This window comes from Bos javanicus, chromosome 26 (assembly GCF_032452875.1).
Source record: "Bos javanicus breed banteng chromosome 26, ARS-OSU_banteng_1.0, whole genome shotgun sequence".
In the NCBI taxonomy this organism is placed as follows: domain Eukaryota; kingdom Metazoa; phylum Chordata; class Mammalia; order Artiodactyla; family Bovidae; genus Bos; species Bos javanicus.
The window spans coordinates 23,283,981-23,303,300 of NC_083893.1; the positions used below are offsets into that span (position 1 = coordinate 23,283,981).

General features: G+C 48.5%; 1 protein-coding gene across 1 annotated transcript; it reads right to left on the reverse strand.

Moving 5' to 3' along the window:
• Positions 1-12,272: 12,272 nt before the first annotated feature.
• LOC133239351 (steroid 17-alpha-hydroxylase/17,20 lyase) lies at positions 12,273-18,551 on the reverse strand. Its single transcript, XM_061403307.1, has 8 exons — positions 18,131-18,551; positions 16,391-16,529; positions 15,961-16,190; positions 14,951-15,037; positions 14,333-14,548; positions 13,854-14,023; positions 13,214-13,317; positions 12,273-12,706 (listed from the first exon to the last, which is right to left on the reverse strand). Exons 1-8 carry the CDS (start codon positions 18,425-18,427, stop codon positions 12,420-12,422), a joined length of 1,530 nt encoding a protein of 509 aa, XP_061259291.1. The 5' UTR covers positions 18,428-18,551; the 3' UTR covers positions 12,273-12,419.
• Between the last annotated feature and the right edge of the window lie 769 nt (positions 18,552-19,320).

Below are 19,320 nucleotides of genomic sequence, written 5' to 3' on the forward strand. Positions count from 1 at the left end.
TCACACAGATAGTGATGCATTGAATGCAGTTCTCTTCATTCCATGTTTGCTGCTTTTGCCTGGGGGAGTGAAACCCTTGGGTTGAGATCAGGGGCCCTATTGTCAGACGGGTTTAGCCTCAAATTCTAGCTTAACCCCTTTCTTGCTATATGACTTAAAAAGGTTTAGTATGTTAAAGTATATATAGCATGAAGTTTACCATTTTGAGTGTACAATTCAGTAGCATTGAATATACTTCAGTGTTGTACAGCCATCACCACTGTCTACTTCCAAAACTGTTTTCTTAACCCCAAACATAAAGTATATCCACGAAGCAATAACTCCCCCTTCGCCTCCCCCCAGGCCCTGGTAAACTCTAATCTGTCTCTGTGAATATGCCTATTTCACTTAAGTGGAATCATATAACATTTGGTCTTTTGTGACTGGCTTGTTTCACTAGGCGTAATGTTTTCAAGGTTCATCTACTTTGTAGCATACGTCAGAACTTCATTCATTTCCTAAATATTTGTTTATTTGGTTGTGCTGGGAGTTGGCTGCAGTACTCAAGATCTTTAGTCTTCATTGCAGCATGTGGGTTCTAGTTCCCTGACCAGGGATTGAACCTGAGCCCCCTGCATTAGAGGTGTAGAATCTTAGCCACCGGACCACAGGGGAAGGCCCCTCCACTCCTTCTTATGACTGAACAATCTTCTAGTAAGCGGGTATGCCACCTTTCGTTTGTTCATCCTCAATTGATGGACACTTAGGTTGTTTCCACTTTCGGCTACTGTGAATAGTGCTGCTATGGACAGGGGTGTACACGTCCACAGCATGTACATAGTATCTATTTGGGTCCCTGTTTTCAATTTTGGGGGTGGAAGTGGAATCGCTGGGTCATATAGTAACTCTATGGTTACTTAACCTGTTTTACGGAGAAGGAAATGGCACCCCACTCCAGTGTTCTTGCCTGGAAAATCCCAGGGACGGGGGAGCCTGGTGGGCTGCCGTCTCTGGGCTCACACAGAGTCGGACATGACTGAAGTGACTTAGCAGCAACCTGTTTTAAAATTCAGTTTCCTCTCTATAATGGGAATAACAGTGGAATATACTTCTTGTTTTTTAAAGTTTAATGTTCATTTATTCATTTCTTAATCAATTAATTAACTATTGGCTTCCAAGACCTTAACTTTTCAAAAGCCCTTTGTTCCCAACATTAGTGTGGATGATGCTCTTGCAGGATGCCTTTCCTTTTGGGTCTTAGACAGGTAATGGAACGGGTGGTCTGGGGATTGGGTTCGGAAAGGGAAGAGGGTGGGAGCTTACTTATTGCACTACTGCTTTGGGTGGAGGGAGCCTTTTAGAAAATGTCTCGCAGTTATAGCAGGCCAGCTCCCTTACAGAATTTTCCAGGCTTTTCTTCCTGCTTTCTAGTTGCTCCTTACTCCCCTGGCCACCGGCTTCTTAACCCCCATGTATCCCTGAGCTCTTGCTGGATTATCTGTTCTGATTTTCCATGAGACACCGTAAAACCATTGCCAAAGCCTTAGTGAGGAAACAGTTGAGGGGTGAGGCCGGGAAGGGGAGAGGCGGAGCAGGATTCCTGATCAAAACCCCTTTTATTCCTTCTCCATTTTGATTGGGTTAGTGAGCAGAGATTTCTTCACAGTTCTCTGCTTCTGAAGAGATTCTGAGTTGGGGTGGGGGGCCTTCTTTTAAAGGGAAGGGCTCCTTTTAGAGACTTTCTCCTTTTAAGCCTGTGGTCAGGGCTGTGGGTCTGAGGGACGTCCTGAATGTTTCAGAGGGGTGGGGGTGGGACTGACCACACTCTGGTCTTCCTGATGGATTTTTCCAAGCCAGCAGACCCCCGTGGCAGAGACTTGAGTACTTGCGAGCTGCCGTTTGAAGTAGGGGCACTTGAGTTATAGCCGGTAACCTAGTGTGGAATGAGAAAACAGTAGCGACCAACTGCGGTCTTCTGAGAACACAGCTGTTGCCAACTATTTGTTCCAGGGCTTCTGAGATCAGGCCACCCCCGCCCCCTCTTTGGTCTGAGAGGCATGTCTGTATTGGAATGTGTAGCTGTAATCAGCAGCGGCTGTAAGCGGGGGTGGGGACAGACACACACCCTTCTGCTGCCTGTTCCTGGGTGAGAAAAAGCCACAGATGTGATCAAACCAGAGTCTTACAAAAGAAATATATATGCTTCTAGGGACTGCTGTTTAACCTCATGCTTAGAACAAGACTAGAGTGTCCCTTGGGTGGCCTGAAATTCTAAAAGTAAGCTTTTCTGAAAAGCTCCACATGTTCTATTACTGCTTTTGTTACTGTTCAGAGTTCCTTTGATGCAGAGACAGGCAGAGAGAGTGGGGACCCTATTGGAGCACTTCCTCTGTCCCTCAGGAAGGGCTGTCCTTTTGACTTGTGGGCAGAGTAAGCCCTGGCGAGGATTTTGAGCAGTGTTGGAAATAGGAAGCATCTCATGCTATGTCAGCAGGTGGGGAATGCTGCTGCTGCTGCTGCTGCTAAGTCGCTTTAGTTGTGTCCGACTCTGTGCGACCCCTGAGACGGCAGCCTACCAGGCTCCTCTGCCCATGGGATTTTCCAGGCAAGAGCACTGAAGTGGGGTAACATTGCCTTCTCCGAGATATATATATATATATATATATATATATACACACACACACACACACACACACACACACACGCACATATATGCTTTCATATACTATTTCCCTCTTAATACACATTACACACCTATCTTACGTGGATTGTGATTCTGTTTCTCTGGTAGTTGTGCTGAGGCTTACAGAGGTAAGCCACTTGTCCAAGGTTGATCAGGTAGCTAGGGAAACTAGCTAGGTCATTAACGTTTGTTTGTTTTTGGCTTTTTTTGTTTGGTTGGTTGATTGGTTTGTTTTGTTTTAAAATTTTCAAACCCAGGCATTTTGATTCCAAAGCCTGGTGTTTTCCTTGCTATCTACCGGTGTCTATGAAAGTGGAGCTGGATTAATGCATTGCTCCCGCCGGGGCACGTTTTCTGAAGTTTATTTCTAGGTGGCCCAGGTACCAAATGAGACGCATGTCTCTGAGTACCCTTTTGCTCTTTACTCTGTGGAAGATTCTCATGCACATCGCATCTACTGAATAATGCCACTGCACTTAATGAATGTGGATCTGGCACAGAGGATAAATAAAGCACCGTGCTTCTTCCTAGAAATCACACTCTAGTGCAGTAGTTCTCCAATGCATAAAAATCACCTAGGAGTGGGGTGATTAGAATATAGATTCAGTAGGTGTGGGGCCAGGGCCCAGGAATCTTCATTTCTATTAAGTTCCCCAGGTGGTTCAGACCTGGTAATATCTGGCCACACTTGGAGAGATTCCGCCTCAACTTGGCCCACACCCCTCACCCCCTTCCCTGCACTTTAGTAACTTTGGTATAATTATAAGACAGTGTGCTAAGCCTGAAACAGAGGACCCCCAGGGACTAGGACAGCAAAGGCTGGGAAAGCATCAGGCTTGGGGAGCAGGATGGGCATGGAAGGCTTTCCTAAGAAGGTGATACTTGATCTGAGTCTCGAAGGATGAGTAGGAGTTTACCAGACATATGAGCCAGGGAAGGAGCATTCCAGACAGATTAGGTTGGGAGTATTGTTTTTGTTTTCTCCTGCAGATGAGAAACGACACTGTCATCGATGAGTCTTGGTATTAGGTATTCCTGAGATAAGACAAGGACCTTGCTTCAGCAAGTACTGGTGTCCTTTATGACACAGAGAAGGAAGGAAAGCATGAGGGGCCTCAATCCAATAATGAGTGTGGCATGAATTCAGTGTCTATAAAGGGCAGCTAGGCCTTGTTGTTGTTTAGTTGCTAAGTTTTATCCTGCACCTCTGACTCTTGCAGCCCTAATGGACTGTAGCCCACTAGGCTCCTCTATCCATGGGATTTCCCAGGTGAGAATACTGGAGTGGGTAGCCATTCCCTTCTGCAAGGGATCTTCCCAACCCAGGGATTGAACCCATGTCTCCTGCATGGCAAGTGGATTCCTTACCACTGAGCCCCCAGGGAAGCCTTAGGCTGTGTTCGTTCTTCCAGTTAAGGACAGCTAAGACAACGCCCTGGAAGCTACAGGGTTGACTAGAGAACAGTGTTTGTGCTTATTGGGGCTGAAGTTCTGAAGAGAATCACCTGCTGTACTTTTGGGCTGTGGCACCACATGGCACATTTTAGGTATAACATGTAGTTGAGCATGCCATCCCTTCCTTATCTGGCAAGATCAGAAAATGAGTTTTCTGGTTAAGAGGGAATCTATCCTGTATACCTAGCAGATGGATTACTGATTTTCAAAGAACAAGATTACAACAGAATGTTCTTGGTCTGCTGATTTGAATGAATTCTATTTCATGTTTAATTCAGAAGGTATTGGTTTTATAATGCTGGAAGTTCTTGTGACCAACATCTCTATCTGAAAAGTATTGAGCACCTGTTCTACTCACAGCATGTTGTGGATACCAAGGGGTAGAAACTTTATCCCCGTGCTCACAGGTAGGGGGCGTAGAGCGAGCTTACGGATGGTGGAGCTTTACGCAGGTGGTGGCACGTGACATTAGGAGCGGAGCAGCACAGTTCACGGGTGGAAAGGTGGCTTTTGCAGGTGGTCCTTTCCACAGTCCAGTGGTCTCGGTTGTTGCACAGCAGGTGTGTGGAAGGACCAGTGCGAGTTCTAATTGCTGGAATGCAGCCTGGATCCATCAAGACGATAATTTATATTCTGCACCTCGAATGTTGCCTTTCTCTCGGAAAATTATCCCCTGAGGTGTCCTCACTGAGGAAGTGTGATGATCCCTGGTACTGAAATAAGTCGTCCCCAGCGACGCTGTGGTGGGTCTGGGGCCCTTTCAGGCAGTGTGCCCTTCCCAGGTTGGAATGTATGGGGTAGAGGCACAGGGGGCTATTTACTTTTTTTTTTTTTTTTAATTTATTTGTTTATTAGCCGCACTGGGTCTTCGTTGCTGCGCGGGCTTTCTCCAGTAGGGCTGTACAGGGGCTACTCTTCGTTGTGGTGCGTGGCTTTCTAGAGCACATGCTCAGTAGCTGTGGTGCAGGGACTTAGCTGCCCCGCATCTTGTGAGATCTTCCTGGAACAGGGGTCAAACCCATGTCTTCTGCACTGGCAGGTGGATTCTTAACCACTAGACCACCTGGGAAGTTTTGTGTTAGGCCCTTGCATGGCCTGATGCTGAATACGACAGAGTAGCCAGAGTGCTGAACCCTAGTTACTCCCTGGACACAGTCAGAAATCTTCGGGACTCCCTAGGACAACACTGAAAGTGCTGTGAGGGAGCCGCAAGTGGGGAGGGCATGCCCAGGGAGAGGGCTGAGGGAATTTGCTATCTTCTAATTTAACCTCTACACTGCCGGACATGATATTTCGATTATTTCATCGTGACAGCCACCCATGAGGTAGGAGTTCTTATCTCCTTTCTCATATGAGGCAACTGAAACTACGAAGTTAACTCTTGGAGATCACAGAGCTCCAGTGCGGCGGCGGCAACTCTGGAGGCAGACGTCCTCAGTGTCGTCCCGCTCTTGCATGCCATAGGAGGAGCACATTTGCTCCTATTTGCTGCAGCAAATCTCCTGTCAGCCCGCCTCCCCGCGGCCCTGTTCCTCGTCTGGGATTGAGTTCCTGGCCACCATTACCCTCCTGTGTGGGCTTTTTGTCATTGATACCAGGTTTAGGTATAGTAAAGCGAGACCCTGCTGGAAGTGAACTGGCTTTATATAATGCAGCAGACACCAGGGTAGCACTTGTTTGTACTTCCAGAGGTGGAAGCTAAAATTCGTATTGGAACCGATTTGTACAAATCTGTGACTACTACGAGCGAGAGCTCCATAAACACCTCACTTCCCTCCTGTCACCTAACAGAAAGGGTGACTTTCATCCAAGCCTTTCAGGTGACTTTTTTAAACACCCGCTCCCCACCCCTCCGCCAACCGTCTCTTTTGCAAGAAGCTGCTTTTTTAGAGAAATCGTTGTTTTTTTTTTTTTTTAAATCACATTCCTATTATCAAAGCAAAGAGAAACCAGCAGACTGGACAGTTACTCAGTGGAAAAGAAGACTGTATCTGCTGATTTTGAAACTTTTATCCAGAAAGGGGCCAAAGAAAACATTCATTTCCTCCATAATATCCCATGAGTTTGATCCACCCCCGCCCACCATTTTTCCCTGAAGAGGTAAATTTTAGTCTAGGAAAAGAGAAATATGGGGCTACTTGGGGGGAATAAAAACCAAACTGTGCTATAAAATTGCTTCCCCTGCCCTGACTCCCTAACACCTGGATGACAGTTCCTGTTGGCGCTATTCTTGATTCTGTTTGTTGATTTGTAGCAACAGGGAGTTGAAACGCCCTGCAAATTTGACCTGGTTTAGCCATTTCTGCGCTTGCTCTGTAGCCATTGCTCCTCTGGGAAGGGCTTAACTGGACTTAAACCTGGACTTAACCTCAGGAGAAGCATCTGTTGCCGAAAATGGAGATTCAGTCCGAAGTCAATTGCTTGACCTATCTTGTTCTTTTAACTGAAAGAGATAGGAGGGGCAGTGGCAGAAAATACACACTCAGGAGAGAGGGAGACAGGCTTTGAAGACCGGCAGCTGGAGTGTGGCACAGTGACTTCTTTTCTTGCAAGTGGTGAATTATTTGCTGGGACTGAGTTGCACAGAAGCTGTTGGTTCCCTCAGGCATTGCCATTGCGTCAGGGATTCAGAATATTCTTTATTGTTTGGTCTCTTGGTTAACACACATGTTCTCAGGAAATTCTACTGAACTGTGACCCATGGTCTCAGTCTTCGTTTCAATTATTGCATGGTGTATTCTGTGGTTTCTTCAAGGGTTTGGAAATTCTTGGGTTACCCCCCAGGCAGTGGTGTAAATACCTATGACCTCCTACTCCTTGGGGTGTGGTTCTGGAGTGTGGTGAGGAAGCCGTGGATAGGCTGGGATGGGCTGCCCACAAAAATAGAACGTGCAATCATTTCCCTGCCTTGGGAGTAAGATTCCAGGTGGATGGCCAGGCCCAGATTGTGCTGGGTTACTGTAAGCCCAGAGAGCCGTGGATTGGTCTCCAGTCATCGTGTGAAATTATGTTGCCACAGCCCTGGCCTAACCCTTGGAGGATCCCTTCACGTGGCTGCTTGTACAGCGTAGCTAAGAGGCGTGGGGAACATGGGGGAGGAACAGCCTGTGGGGTTACTTCATCGTCAAGTCACCAGGATGAGTACTTCCTGAAGGTTTTTGTGTGTCTAATCCTTTGCTGGGTAGGTGCACTTGTGAGATTGACTTCATCCTTCTCTTAGGGAATTTACAGAGTGGTTGGGGAGCCCAAAGGACAATCAGGTGACAAAGAGTGGATGCAACACGATTCTGCACGGAGTTGTGTGGTTCAGTTTGGCTGGAATGGTGGTTCTAAACTAAGGGCAATTTGTCCCCTCCCCAGGGGACTTTTACCAGTGTTTGGACATTGTTGATTGTCACAACAAGTAGCCAGGGGTGGAGTGGGGTGTTGATACTGGCATCTAGTGGATAGTGGCCAGGGATGCTGCTGAACATCCTATAATGCACAGGAGGGTCACCGCAGCAAAGAATTCAGTTCAGTTCAGTTCAGTTGCTCAGTTGTGTCCGACTCTTTGCGACCCCATGAGCTGCAGCACACCAGGCCTCCCTGTCTAACACCAACTCCTGGAGCTCACCCAAACTCATGTCCATTGTGTTGGTGATGCCATCCAACCATCTCATCCTCTGTCGTCCCCGAATTATCTGACTTCAAATGTCAGTACAGTTGTCCCTCAGTATTCACGAGAGTTTGGTTCCACAAGCCCGGCAGATAACCAAAATCTGAGGCTGCTCAAGGCCGCCATGTAAAATAACTGTATGCACTTAGCTTTCAGCATACGTAGGTTCTGCATCTGTGGATTCGGCTTGTCTGGGATCCATCCTGCGGGTACCAAGGGCTGATGAGCCAAGGTGAAGACAGGATGGGCGGAAAACTCCTGCTGCTTGGTGCGTGGCACTCTGCTCAGGAGGCAGTCACAAGCCAGAGGCCTCAGGGCGGGCGAACGGAGATGTTTTAATTAAGAGGAAGGAAATAGGGGTACTTTTTCCTGCTGCTTTCTAAGCAATATGCATTATCTGCCCACAAGTTTAGAATCTTAACATCTTGGTTGCCCCAATCAGCAGGAACTATGCCTTCTCAAGGACAGGTTTAGAGTTCACTTTTTATCGCCAGTAGATAAGATCAAACTGTTTTGGAACTGATACTTTATCTCTGAAAAATCTGAACAACCACCCCCAGAAGGGTAGAATCTCAGAATTGCCCAAATATCAATAACTTTATACAGCTTAAAGAACAGTTGTTTAGTCACTCAGTCATGTCCAACTGTTGTGACCCCACTAACTATAACCCACCAGTCTCCTCTGTCCATGTGATTTTCCAGGCAAGAATACTGGTATGGGTTGCCATTTCCTTCTCCAGAAGATCTTCCCACCCCCGGGATGGAACCTGCATCTCCTGCTTGACAGGCAGATTCTTTACCATTGAGCCTCCTGGGGAGCCCTAAAGAACCATTAGGCTACAGTTATTTTAATAACAATCCATATCTCAAGCTGGATGCCTACTGCTGTGGCCCTTGTTGTTGTTGTTCATCGCTCAGTTGTATCTGACGCTGTGTGAATCCGTGGACTGCAGCACACCAGGCTTCCCTGTCCTTCACCCTCTCCTGGAGTTTGCCCAGACTCATGTCCATTGAGTTGGTGATGCCATCCAACCATCTCATCTTCTGTTGTCCCCTTCTTCTCCTGTTTTCTATCTTTCCCAGCATCAGTGTCTTTTCCATTGAGTCGGCTCTTCGCATCATGTGGCCAAAGTATTGGAGCTTCAGCTTCAGCGTCAGTCCTTCCAATGAATATTCAGGATTGATTTCCTTAGGATTGACTGGGTGGATCTCTTTGCAGTCCAAGGGATTCTCGAATCTCCTCCAGCATCACAGTTTTGGAAGGCATCAATTCTTTGGCACTCAGCTTTTTAATTGTCCAGCTCTCATATCCATACATGACTACTGGAAAAACCATAGCTTTGACCATATGGACCTTTGTAAGCAAAGTAATCTCTCTGCTTTTTAATACGCTGTCCAGGTTTGTCATTGCTTTTCTTCCAAGGAGCAAGCGTCTTTTAATTTCATGGCTGCAGGCACCATCCACAGTGATTTTGGAGCTCAAGAAAATAAAATCTGTCACTGTTTCCATTGTCTCCCCATCTGTTTGTCCTGAAGGAATGGGACTGGATGCCATGATCTTGGTTTTTTGAATGTTGAGTTTTAAGCCAGCTTTTTCACTCTCCTCTTTCACCTTCTTCAAGAGACTCTTTAGTTCCTCTTCACTTTTCTGCCATTTGGGTGGTGTCATCTGTATATCTGAGGTTGTTGATATTTCTCCCAGCACTCTTGGTTCCAGCTTGTGCTTCATCCGGGAGGGCATTTCGCATGATGTACTCTACTTAGAAGTTAAATGAGCAGGGTGACAATATTCAACTTTGATGTACTCCTTTCCCAATTTTGAACCAGTCCATTGTTCCATGTCCAGTTCTAATTATTACTTCTTGACTGCATCATAATCTATCTTTGATAACAGAAAAGGGGGATGCTAAATTCCCCTTCTTCTAAATCATCTGGTGTCTCTTTTAATCTTTAGATGGTCAGGTCTTAAAATTCAGAAAGTTCTTTAAGGTTATTCAATCTTTTGAAGAAAGCCTCTGGATTCTGAAGATTTTAAGAAGTCTTGTATCTGTTCGCTCAGGGGTAACATTTTTAATGTAACCCTTTGTTGAGGTAGAAGCCAGTGGTTTCCTTGAACTTTCTACTGGCAATAAATCTCTGGTACTGGTCTCTAGTGGAGGAGGGCACGGTAACCTACTCCAGTATTCTTGCCTGGAGAATCCCATGGACAGAGAGCTGCAGGCTACAGTCCATAAGGTGGCAAAGAGTCAGAAGTGACTGAGTGACTGAGCACTGGTCTTTAGACAGTCAGGCACACAAGACAAGTCCCATTAATATTTCTTTTGCCCCCAACAAAAGCTTGGTGCAGTGGGGTGGAACTACTGAGGAAAAAACGAGGTTACATTTAGAATTTTGCTTAAAGTGAAGAAGGGCTCTGAGACCCCACGTGTCCTTCACTGTCCAGTGAAACCATAGTGAATCTTTCTCAAAGAACATCAGCAACAAGTTAACATGTACCTTCAATATTTCATATCCCCTTGAAAACTGCACCTCTTTTTGGGCAAAGTGATTATTTGATTTGATCAAGACGTGTTCAAGGTAAAGCAAAGACTTGATGAGCTAGGGCCCAGTCATGGAAAGAATACTGAACCGAAAGTCAGGAGATCCGAGTTTTGACAGTCTCAATTCTGTCATCTGCAGGCTTAGGCTAGGTGTCAGTTCCTCCTTTGTAAGATAAGGGTGGTAGCACTTCTCATCCCTTGTCGGGTGCTGGCTGGCAGGCTCAAAGGTGAGGCTGAGTGTTCAAGAAATTTGAAAAGGTTTTGAGTCCTGTAAAAATGTGTATTATATAAACTGACTAGGTATGTGTGTGTTGTGTATATAACCATCATTGCTTCAAATTATGACTCTGAGGCTTTGCCACATTATTGGGGGAGGTGGGGGGAAGGAATGAATTCTGTTGATTGGACTGTATTTGAGGCACAAAATGAACCTGAATATTTTAGGAAGATTTTCAGCAATAAGAACTGAAACAGAAGCTTTTTTTTTTAATCTAACAATTTACTAATTTCAACGTTCCTCAAAGGCAAAGTCCATGTCTTATCTGTCATTTTTGTGCCTGTCAGCATCCAGCATGAAAGTTTAGGATAACTGCTAATTATTCAGGTTTTTTCCCACTAAAATTCAGGCTTTAGATCTAGAAAACTTGTTCTAGGTGTGTGATCACTCTGAATCTCGGTTTTCTGGTTTCCCGTAAAAAGAGAGGAATATGTAACTTGGATAAAAACGCCCAGCCAGATGCTTGATAAACACAGGCACTGGGCAGAACTTGGTTCTCTTGTCTCATTTCCTGAGTGTTGTGGCTGGAGGTTTTCCTGACTGGCTAGAGATCTTCTCCTCAGTCAGAGAAGAGGGACCCTCCTCTTTGTCTAGGTACCTGTTTTGTGTGGCACTTGTAAGATATAGCTGGAGCCTCGGTCTAGAGAGTTCAGATGTCTGCCATTCATATTTGGGCCTCTGAGCAGGCCTTAGCCTCAGAGTGAGAGGATGAATGGGGTATTACTGAGCTTGAGAGCAGGAGGAGCTCATCGGATGCCCACAGGGGCTAGGCAGTGACATGCTTGAGTCAAGCAGATGCGGTTTTTGGACAGTAGGGATTTTTGGACAGTAGGGGTTTTGGGGAGGCCAAGGTGGAGCTCGAGGCCATGTACAACTGTAACCCTATCTGATATGGCCCCAGGATTTTCAGAAGCTGGAAATCAGAATTTCTGTATGAATCCTTTTCATTTTAAGATGTTGACAGTTAATTTCATTTTTTTTTTTATTGTAAAACAAAGGTACCACGTGGACGTAGAACTCAGTAGTGGGCCCTTTGTGGCCCATGGGTGAGCAGTTTGCAATCCCTGCTTTCAAACAGGAGGGGCAGATACAGCTAATACAGAACGCAGGGACTTGCCCTCCTGACCAGCTGTGGAGACATTATAGTAGAACTGCCTTCCTGCTCTCTGAGTCCCGCTTGCTTTGTCACATGCTCCCTGCTATTTTGTCCCTCAGATTTGCACCAGCCCTTGCTGAAGAAGGCATACTTCTCGGTGCATTTATTCTATGGCAGAAGAAGCCAGTGATGAGGGATTGCCAGGATACCTCAAGGGAGAACTTTTTTCCTCGTAAGTGTCCAGGGGTGAGAGAGTGGCAGGTTAACCCAGTGTCCTGAGCCTCTTCCCTGCTGCTCCCTCAGCGGGGGGCACCTCTGCCCAGTCTCATGCTACCCCAACCTTTCATTCACAGCAGCCACCCCCACCTTGGCCATTCCCCTCACATCATCAGCAACCAGTATAACTGACTCCAAAGCACTTATGAGTCTCTGGAATGTTCATTTGTCAGCCCTCACTAGAATTTTAAGTTTCACGAGGCCAAGGAGCCTGAGGTCCAAGGACAGTGAGTGAGCGGCACATAGTAGGTGGTCCATAAAATACTTGTTGAAAGAAACGAGTGAACAAATGAATGAGCTGCTCAGATGCCTTTGGAGAAAGAAATTGTTTTATGCACATCACTGCCAGGGCTGCAGGCTGGGAAAGAAGGCAGAGTGGGCGGGGAGGAAGAAGGAATGGTGGGAGAGGGTGGGGGAGCTCCTCTAATTCTGTGCGGTGGGGGTCACATAGGGTGGAGTCATGGGGTGCTACCCTCAGCCTGGGCTTCCTTCCAGGCCTGGCGCACCTCGATCTTCACCTTGAAAGGTTTGATCTGCAAGACGAGACTGGCATGGCCCTCCAGAGAAGGTAGCTTCCCATCATCCGGGATCTCCAGGTTGAACCTCTGCAGCAGCCGGGACATGAAGAGGAAGAGCTCCTGGCGAGCTAGCATCTCACCTACGCAGGAGCGGGGTCCTGCTCCAAAGGGCAAGTAGCTTAATGATGGCGAGATGAGTTGCGTCCCTGTGGGGTCCAAGAAGCGCTCTGCAGACACGGGGAGGCGTCAGCCAGGGGCCAGGGTCAGTGTCAGTAGAGGAGTAGGGGGAGATCAAGCCCTGCCTGGGGAGCCCCAGTCTGAGAAGGTGGACAGCCTTATTTGGGTTGGGGGGGGGGCGGCAATCTTAGGAGAGATAAATGCCCTGCTCTCAGGTAGCCCTTAATCACACAGAGAAGATGGAATATTCAGGAAGGATGAAAAGGTGTATTAAACATGAAAATGGCACCATCCCACAGGAGAGGGGGCTGACTTCACAGGAGACATATGCCTATGGGCCTTCTCAGAAGAGGAGGCTGCAGTTGGCGGAAGGAGAGTGGGGAACCCAGCTGTGAAGAATCTGGGTAAGTGTAGGGTAGGCTAGGGGTGTCAACAGGTCCATGTAGTGGGAGTCAGGAGTCTTCTAGCAGGAAGCTTGGCAGAAGGGAAGCAATGCTGGAGAGGTGGGCACAGAGGGGGCTGTGTGGCTGGCGGGGCAGGACAGAACAGGGACTCACCGGGCATGAACAGGTCGGGATGCTGCCACTCCTTCTCACTGTGATGCAGTGCCCACAGGTTGACCACAACGTCTGTGCCTTTGTCAATGGTAAGGTCGCCAATGCTGCTCCAGAGAGGGAGAGGAAAAGAGGGTCTGGAGTATCGTCCTTCCCCACCTTCTCTGCCCCAAGTCTCCGTGGTCCCTACCCTGGGGAAAAGAGTCCTTTGCTCCCTCATGCCCGCTCCCTCATGCCCCTCCCTCATGCCCACTCCTGCATCTTCTCCTCAGCTTCTGCCAGATTGAATATGAATCCAGCCCTCTCTTCCTGAGTAGCACTTAGGATCAACACTTGTGGGTCTGTTAGGGCCTGTGGGTGTGCATATTGAGCTGGTGCGTGTGTGCATGAGTGCGTGTGTGTGTGTGTGTTGCGGCTTTTGGATTGGGTAGGAGCACGTGTCTCCCAGCCAGCGGGCAGCTTCTGAGGGAGGTCAGGTCGATGGGTCAGTGGGTGTCAGTGGGTAGGAGACACACTGGTCAGTAGGTCCGGGGTACGATGATCAGTTGTCAGTGGTTGACTGTAGGTTGACCAGCCAGCTGGAAGGGTCAGATGCTGGGGGAGGGACCAGGAGGGTTGGGTGTTCCTGGGAGGGAAGGCACACCTGGAGTCAATGACAGCCTTGTGGGGGATCAGCGTAGGGGCCACAGGCCGAATTCGGAGTACTTCTCTGATGGTCGCCTCCAGCAGGACAAGGCGGTTCCGGTCACTGATGGTTGGGGTGCGATTGAAACCTATAATCTGGTCAATGTCATCCTGGATCCTCTTCTTCAACTGGGGGCCAGAACAGGGTGAATGTTATCAGGATGTATCAGCCCAGGAGGAGCAAGGGCTTAGAAGAACCTACTGTCACACCCAGAAGGGCAAGACCCTTCCCAGAGGTGGCTCTACAACCCTGGCTTTGCTTGCAGAAGATGGGGCAGCTCCAGCCAAAGGACAGAGCAACCACTGCTTGGGTAAAGGGTCCAGCCCAATCATCCTGCAAAGAAGTCCCGAGGTATGGACTCTCCCTTTCCCTGGAGCAGAGGTGAGTGTGCCTGGGGTCAGGAGTGCTTGGGAAGGCTTGGGTAGAGAGAAACTCACCGAAGGATGGTGTAGCAGGTAGGCCACGATCCACTTTATCACAGACGTGGTGGTCTCTACACCAGCCCCGAAGATGTCCCCTATGGTAGCGAGCATGTGTCTATTTGAAAGCAGCTTTGAATCCTGGTCTGGGCCAGCATTGTTATTGTCTGCATTCACCTTGGCTTGGATCAGTATGTGCAGCAAGTTAGTGATGGAATCACTGCTGAAGTTCTCCTGGTTGGGTGAGATTGGGAGACGATGAAGAGAAAGGAGCCCCATCTGCAACCCCTGCCATACTCTCACCCAGACTGTAGACACAAAGGCTTCTCCCACTTGGAAATGAGGGAGTGGAGTGAGGCTAGTCAGGACCCATGAACTGGTGGAAGTGGAAAAAGCACTGGGCCCTCTTTAAATTTGCAGGGTGGATGGGTCCCTTCAGGGTCCTCTGCAGTTCCTCACTTCTCTACTCCTACTTATTTATTTTTATATTTATTATTAAGTCAGGATTATTGAGCACCGACTCTATGGCAGGCTCGCGGCTAGGTGCTGGAGCTCCTACACTGTCCAAAATGGACCCTACCCTGCTCTCCTGCCACTTTCCACCTGACTCGTCATCTCTTCTGCTCCATCACCTACCTGACATTTTTCAAGGATTTCATTCAGCAATTCATTTCGCGTTTGAACACAACCCTTCATCTTTTCCATGGCTTTGCTGGGGAAAATCTGCAAAGTGGAAATGTTAGATTCTCCCTGGCCATCCCTGGTGAGTTCCCACTCTAACCTCAACCTTCAGCCAGAATGGAAAGCAGGACAGGGACCCAGAATGGGACCATCGGTGACAACCAGGACAATTCCAAACAAGGGAGAAAGGAGTCACCTCCCCTCCCCCTTCAATCAAACGTCTAGCACTGACGGAGACTTCATTCAGGTAACACAGACTTGCGGAGAAGGCAATGGCTCCCCACTCCAGTACTCTTGCCTGGAGAATCCCAGGGACGGGGGAGCCTGGTAGCTGCGGTCTATGGGGTCACAGAGTTGGACACAACTGAAGTGACTTAGCATAGCATAGCATAGCATAACATAACACAGACTTGAGTCTCATGGCATGATTAAGTTCCTTAACTTTTTGAAGCCTGTATTTTCATCTGCATGGGGATAATAAACCCACTTCCAAAGGGAATGCATGATTAATGCATGTGGAGCTTTGGGACTGGCACATGGCATTTCCCAGGTGCTCAGCGGGTAAAGACTCTGCCTGCAATGCAGGAGACGTGGGTTCAATCCCTAGGTTGGGAAGGTGCCCTGTAGAAGGAAATGGCAACCCATTCCAGTATTCTTGCTTTGGAAATCCCATGGACAGAGGAGTCGGGTGGGTAACAGTTGTGGGGTCTCAAGAGTCAGACACGACTGAGTGAGTAAACAACACCACCAACAACGTTATCATGAGTATTAAAATGCATAATTTAAAAGCTAAACCTATTTCTGTAGAGAAGCAGCAAGATTTTGAAGAGTCAGAGGAGGTAGAGGTCACTGTAATTGAGGTCGTCAGAAAAAAATGAGGTCTGGAGTGAACCGTAAGAGGAAAGAACTGGGGATACGATCAGGGTCTGCTGAGGTCTGCCCATAGGACCTGGCCCCATCCTCACCTTCAGCACAGGGAATATGTCTAACAGAACTTCCTTGCTCAGAACCTCCAGGATGCCATCATTGACATTTTGTATGGCCTTCAGGGCAGGATCCTCATTCTTGAAGGAGAAGTTGAAGCAGATAAAGCTGATTATGTTGGTCACCGCCAGAGAGAGAGGCTCGGACAGATCTATGGCCTCTCCATGCTGGGTGGCCAGGAAATCACAGAGCACATTGGCTTCCTGATTAACTGGGGAGAGAGAGGGGTGTGAGGGCGGGAGTTGAGTCATCCCTTCACCGCCACCTCGACCAGTTCCATCTGAATCGAAGAGAGCAGATGTCCAGCAGATGGCAGTGGTAGCCAAGAAAATGTGGAATGGAGGTACCAGAACCCTCTCCCTCCCCAACCCTCTGCAGGCTCCTTCAGCCCAGGGCCAGCCAGGCACTCACTGATCTTCTCTAACTTCAGGTTGCCATCCTTGAACAGGGCAAAGGCATTCAGTGCCAGCTTCCGATGCAGCTGCCAGTGGGCACCATGGTCGGCAAAGGCAATGCCCTTTTGGTTGTCTGACAGGATGTCTAGAGTGGCCTTTGGAAAGCAGAAAAGGACATAGGACTCAGACACCATCCACCTGCCCTCCCCGAGGGCAATGAGGCTGGTAGCTGTCGCGCAGCCTCCTTATAGAGCTCCCTGCTTCACTCCACCCTGACTGCAAGGCCTTGGCAGGACAGAACCTATGGCCTGATACTCCCAGTTCCAACAGAGAGACAGAGTAAGGCAAAAGAAGGAACCCTGAATTAGATTGTTCAGATCAATGACAGGGTGAGGCAGCTGTGATGGGATGGACTCTCTAAACTTGTAGGAGCAGAGATTGAGGACACACCAGGCCCCTACCCTTCCCTGGGTCCTCTGGGGATGGGGGCAGCTAAAGGCACAGCAGCTGAGCCCCCTTTAGTTCTCCCTTCCATTGCCAGCCGTGTGCCCAATACAGGCCCACATCGGGAGAGGCACATGTCTTGTCCACCCAGCTTGGACATGGGCCAAGCTGCTTCTGCCCAGAAGACCCCCAAAACTATACAGGGTCCCCCAGACCTTCTGTCCTCTATCCCCATATCTGCAGGCCCCATCAGACTAGCCGCCTCCTTCTTCTTTGCCCTGGAGAGAAGAAGCCCAGCAGAGATGGGAGAGGGTAGTTGGCCCAAGAACCAGGCCGACTGGCCCAAGCAAAGAAGAGTCAAGCCTTGGTCTGATCAAAGATGAGCAGCCAGGGGGCATTGCCCAGGACATTCAGGGGAGTCCCCTCAGCCAGGTGCTGTATTGGAGGCTGGCAGTGTTCCTGGTTGACTAGCTCCTACTCCCTTCTGCCCCCGGGAACAAACAGAAAGCTCGACAGGTTGAATCTTCAGCGTCCTCCCCAAAAGTGCTTGCATAGGTCAATTCCCCAGGGCTGGAGCAGCTCGAGGAAGCCCCAGGGAAATAGTGATCCCAGCCCTCCAAGAATCAGGGTACTTCCCCCTCACAACTTTTTGCGGAAGACGGGAATCACTAACCCGTTTTCCATGTGAACAGTGTTGATCAAAGCTAGTTATTGAGAACTTCCAGCACTGGGCTAAATGCTTTACAGATGCTCTTTCAGTGAATCATGAGAGCTAAGATTTCAGGCTCAGAGAGCTAGACTCTTGGGCTTTCCAAGTGGCTTAGATGATAAAGAACTTTTACACAATGGGTGAGACCTGGGTTCGATTCCCGGGTCAGGAGGATACCCCAGAGTAGGAAATGGTAACCCACTCTAGTATGCTTGCCTGGAGAAATCTGTGGAGAGAGGAGTGTTGTGGGCTAGTCCATGGGGTCACAAAGAGTTGGTCAAGACTCAACAGCTCACACTTTCACTTTTTCAGCTGGGAGAGATGATGTTGTAAGGGCTCCCTGACCCCCTCAAACCACCACTCCCACCCTGTCCCACCTCCAGAAACAGCCAGAAAATAAAGTCTTCCTTTAATTCTTCCTGCCTAGCTTAGAAGCTGGGTGAAGTCTGAGGGGTCGCTCCCCACCCACAGCCCCACCAGTCTGTTACTGGAAGAATCACAGGATTCTTCTGGAACTAGAAGGGGCATTGCAGGCATGGCCTTGGCTGAAGAGCTCAATGTGCCCAGGGGCTGGTGAGGGGAGGGGTCAGAGGCATTACTTACCACTTTGGGACGCCCAGAGAATTCCTTGCCCTTCTTGAGAAGCACCTCCCTGGCCAACTGGTGGTGTCCAATCATCACAGTAGTCTTGGAACCCAAACGAAAGGAATAGATGGGGCCATATTTTTCCTGCAGCTTGAAGAAGTTCTTGTGCTGCTGGCCACGTCTGGGGAGGAACGGCAGGCTGCCCACCAGGGGCAGGGATGGGAGGCTCCTGGGGTACTTGGCACCAGAGTGCTTGGTCTTGGGCCAAAATAAATAGGCGAGGGTGAGCAGAAAGACAGCCAGGAGCAGCCACATTGTGTCTGGGTGGCAGCAGTCAGGACAAAGAGCTGTGGAGTGGCTTCAGCCACCTTAGGGTGCAAGAAGGCCTTTTTAAGGGCTCCCCTGACCTTCTCCTTGACTTTATGTTAATGCTCGCCTTGTGGAAGTTTATCTTGGAGCACAGCCAGGAGTCCTCTCCCAGAATGGGGAGGGGAGAGGAGAGGAGGCTTCTTTCAAGAGCTGGCTCCACACCAGGGCAAACCCCTAGGGGAGGGGCTAGGTAAGGGCACAGACAGCTAGTTCCTGTTCCTTGCTCACTGTCCATCAACGTCTCCAGAGTGGGCAGAAGCAAATGATATCTGGATCAGGAATCATGGCTCGGGACTCTCTGTATTACGAAATCACAATCAACAGACAGCTATCCAACTTTATCAGTTGAGGAAAGTGAGGCCTCCCAGGGTCAGGCTTGAATAAAGTCACACAGATAGTGATGACAAGAATCTAGTTCTCTTCATTCCACGTTTGCTGCTTTTGCCCAGGGGAGTGAAAGCCTTGGGTTGAGATCAGGGGCCCTATTGTCAGACGGGTTTAGCCTCAAATTCTAGCTTAACCCCTTTCTTGCTATATGACTTAAAAAGGTTTAGTATGTTAAAGTATACATAGCATGAAGTTTACCATTTTGAGTGTACAATTCAGTAACATTGAATATACTTCACAGTGTTGTATAGCCATCACCACTGTCTACTTCCAAAACTGTTTTCATAACCCCAAACATAAAGTATATCCACGAAGCAATAACTCCCCCTTCGCCTCCCCCCAGGCCCTGGTAAACTCTAATCTGTCTCTGTGAATATGCCTATTTCACTTAAGTGGAATCATATAACATTTGGTCTTTTGTGACTGGCTTGTTTCACTAGGCGTAATGTTTT